General features: G+C 31.5%; 1 protein-coding gene across 1 annotated transcript; it reads right to left on the bottom strand.

Moving 5' to 3' along the window:
- Positions 1 to 1001: 1001 nt before the first annotated feature.
- On the bottom strand, positions 1002 to 3343 carry LOC143563999 (protein FAR1-RELATED SEQUENCE 5-like). Its single transcript, XM_077051403.1, has 6 exons — positions 3168 to 3343; positions 2829 to 3087; positions 2101 to 2481; positions 1919 to 1980; positions 1792 to 1798; positions 1002 to 1613 (listed from the first exon to the last, which is right to left on the bottom strand). The coding sequence occupies exons 1-6, from the start codon at positions 3341 to 3343 to the stop codon at positions 1002 to 1004; spliced, it is 1497 nt and encodes a 498-aa protein (XP_076907518.1).
- Positions 3344 to 4013: the final 670 nt, after the last annotated feature.

Raw genomic sequence — 4013 nt, 5'->3', positions numbered from 1 at the left:
TTGGTTTTCCACTTGAACGTAGGAAAGATTGAATTGATTGATAATAGTAAAATGGGTGAAAACTTCAAGGAGAGATATAAAGATATACCAAACATCATGGTAATACTTATTACATATATTTTAAATTATATTTAGTACCAAAGTTAAAGTCTAATATATTTAGAAAAAACTGCAGAGAAATACATTGTGCAGCTACTTACAATCCAAGAGATACAAAATTCATAACAAGTTAAGAGTTGCAGAAATCAAAAGAATGGCGATGCCCTGGAGGACTGAGAGAAACAAGATCGACTGTGCCGTTTATTTAATGCGGCATATGGAGACATATAAAGGTGAAGATGCATGGGTTTGTGGGTTCTCAAATGATGAAAATGCTCAACAAAAGCAAATCAACGAATTGAGACATAATTTTTTGTCAAAGATGCTATTATCCGACTTAAACAAAGCAAAGGACGAACTTGTGAGAAAAGCATTAAAATTTGAAGGCATTGATCCAAAGGAACATGAGAAATTGAATGAGAATCGTTTGGAAAATATACTAGAGAGGCAAGAAAAGTATGCATGAATTTGATATCTTGTATGAATTTGAAAAAGTCTGTTTTTTTTCTTGTTTATCTGTCTGGAAAAATTTAGATGTGGCAGGTTGAATTTTGAAGCATGTAATGCTTTTGTTACACTAGAATTTGCAGCATGTAAAATTATTCTAGTTTTATGCTTTTATTACTCTAGTTATGAGATTTCCTATGATTGTTGACTTTTAAAATTGTTTGTCCAAATATCAAATTATGTTGTACAAAATAACTGTACAGGTTAAAAAGTTTATTACACTAGTCACAACAATTACTCTAGTTATCAAAAGAAAGTTATATTGCAAACAATTACCGTGTTAGAAGAAAAAAACCTATAATTGCAGTTGTTTTTTTATTATTTCAAGTATTTGTCATGCTTTTATTACACTATGTAAAATCTTAAAAACAATATAGTATATATCTAGTATAAAACTATGGTGCAGGTGGATAAACAGGCAATTTTTCGCATGTTCTAATATCATGACCTCCCTCACCGCATACCGAGCAAGTTCTTGATCGTTTCCCAATATGACTGGCTGCTATTTCTTTTATTGATTTAATTCTTTTGTGAGAACCGCGCCCTTTATTTCTAATACCAGTTGGAACTCGAATAGTAGACGTTGACGGTTGATCATATCCAAGAAGAGAAGCCAACATATCATTTTTCTTCAAAATCGGTTTAGCTTGGGAACCCTCTTCTGCCTTTCCCCTTATGCCATTAATTTGATCTCTAACTTTGCTTAACTCTTCTATGTCCGTGAAAAACATATTACATATATTTTCAGTTGCAAACATTATATCACGGACAATCTCATTAGCCTTATCAATGTTGCCATTAGCAACATCTTTACCAAAAATCGAACACTTGCTTTTAACTGAAACTGCATCCCTCATCCAACGCCTCAAAATATACTTCTTTGGAATCCCAACAATCTCAAGAACTCTAAACGCAACAAAAACATGCCGAAGCAACAAACCATATTGCTCAAACCTTTTGCAGCTACATGAAGCAGAAAAATCATTATCATCAACAATGACGGATACCTGTGAAATAATAAACAGTTAGTTAAAAAAGCTTCAATAGAATAATTACTCTATTTTTAGAAATAATTACTCTACTAACAAAATTATGGGTTTATTTCAAAAGTCTGTACACTACAGAATTATTCTTCTTATATATCATAATGAACATCATAATTACTCTAATTATACTCATAATTACTATACAACTAAAAAACAAAAAAGATCATACATGTCACAATTAACATCATAATTTCTCTAGTGATAAAAACAATTACTCTACAATAAAGACAACAAAATATTATTCATAAAAAAACACTAAAAAGTACCTGAATGCAACCTTTTCCAAAAGCTTCTTTATCTTTAACATAGATTGTTGCATTTGGTCCATCTTCAACAGTGTTAAGGGGATAACATCTGTTAATACTACAATATATTTCTTCTTGAACATCCCAAAAAATTGTCTGGGTGTATCTCTTAAGAGCATCAACCTCTAGTTCTGATTCGGTACATCCATCGGGTTTCGTATTTCTCGTGTCATGATCATTTTTCGATGAGCATATCTTTGAGTTTCAAGAGCCATATCAAAATGACTAAAAAACTCGACAAGAGTTAGTTGTGAGTTTGAAACAAGACCAAAGAATTGATTTTCTCTCTCAGACCTTGATGTAGTGCACATAAGACCCGATAAAGGCTCATCGTGGTAATATGCTGGAATCCACATTGATCTTAAACCGAACATAGTTGATATCCAAGAATTATCAATAAGACCAAATTCATTCACTATTTCATGCCACTTCATCTCAAACTCATCAGGTTCAATGGAATCTGTCCAAACTATATTACAAATACGAAGCTTAAAATGCTCATTGTTACACCATGCGGGCCCAACCTGAAAACAAAAGAAAGATTTAAGATCAAACTATAAAATGCTTAACAAATAATTACTCTACTTAAAACTTTACAGTTTTATTTCACAATCTTTACACTAATCTAACTCTACTTAAAGTTATGAGCAGATATCACAATTATTCTAGTTACACATATATTCTAGTTACATAAATAATTACTCTAATTAAATCTAAACTCTACAACTTACAATTATTCTAGTTACACACATAATTGCTCGACTTGAGTTTTTAATCACAGTATAAAGTTATGAGCAATCTCACTAGTTAAAAAATAAATATAATTACTCTACTTACGAAAATAATTACTCTACTTATAAATAATACTAACCTTATCAGCTATTTTCTTCATGATATGCCACATGCATAATCTATGCCTACTCTCGGTAAAAACAGATTCAATAGCTTGCTTTATAGCGGGATCTTGATCGGTAACAACAATTTTTGGTTGATGCCCAAATGCTTTCAAAAAACATGTTAGTAACCACGTATAGGATTCAATCGTCTCCTTTGCAATAAGACCAGCTCCAAGATTAACATTGCGAAAATGATTATCAATTCCGGTGAATGGAACAAAAACCATCTTGTATCTATGGACAAAAAGAATCAAAATAAAAGGCAATGTAAAATGTTTGACTTTGCAAAAAAATAAAAAGGAAGAAAACCTTACTTATTGGTATTGAATATTGCATCGAAGGATATTACATCACTAAAAGTCAAATAATTCTTTTTACAAACTTCGTCTGCCCAGAATAATCCAGTTAGACAACCACTCTCGTCCACAGTAAAGTAAAAGGAAAAATCATGAAGATATTCTTTCTTGTTTAATAACCGCTGAACAATCATTTCGGCATCAAATTCTCCAATACAGCAATTTATATTTCTTTTTAAAATTCTTGTAGTCCGCAACAGTTACACCAACATCATCAAAACCACCATATTCTATCCTCAAAATATTAAATGATCTAACAGGACCTAGACTTAGCGTGGATAAAGAATATAACCTCTTTTGTTGCATAACTGTCAAATTTCGTGATGAAGGGAGAAAGTGCATATCTTCTTGGGAAATCAAAGTGTGATTATGTTCTTCAATAAACTTGTTTATCTTGTATGATTTGCCACCATCAACGCGCTAGACAACCGGTTCGAATAGAAGGCCTGTTCCTAAACTTCTTTGGTTTTTTTCCTTGATGAACTTCTTCAAGAGAATCAAATTTCTTTTGTGGCTTAGATCCCTCTTTTGAACATATAAAATATTTATATTGAATAATACCATTCTTTTCAGTTTGAGAACCTTTACGTACCGAAAACCCGCCTTTATTAGCATATTCTACATAAAACTAATATGAAGCATCCAAATATGGAAAAGTCATGCCTTCAACTGGTTTTATTGAAGAAGATACAGCAGGTATGAACTCTCTTCTAACAGTTATATCTTCTGCTATGTTATCTACATTATAAGATCAATCAAATGTATAATTATCTACATACAATGAAGCTCAAACATAAAAATTAC

The sequence above is a fragment of the Bidens hawaiensis genome, unplaced genomic scaffold (assembly GCF_021521415.1).
Source record: "Bidens hawaiensis isolate Kalapana, Puna unplaced genomic scaffold, B.hawaiensis_p1.1 tig00021681_1, whole genome shotgun sequence".
Classification (NCBI taxonomy): domain Eukaryota; kingdom Viridiplantae; phylum Streptophyta; class Magnoliopsida; order Asterales; family Asteraceae; genus Bidens; species Bidens hawaiensis.
Note: the sequence above shows the minus strand (reverse complement) of the source record. Positions and strands in the feature narration are given on the sequence as shown.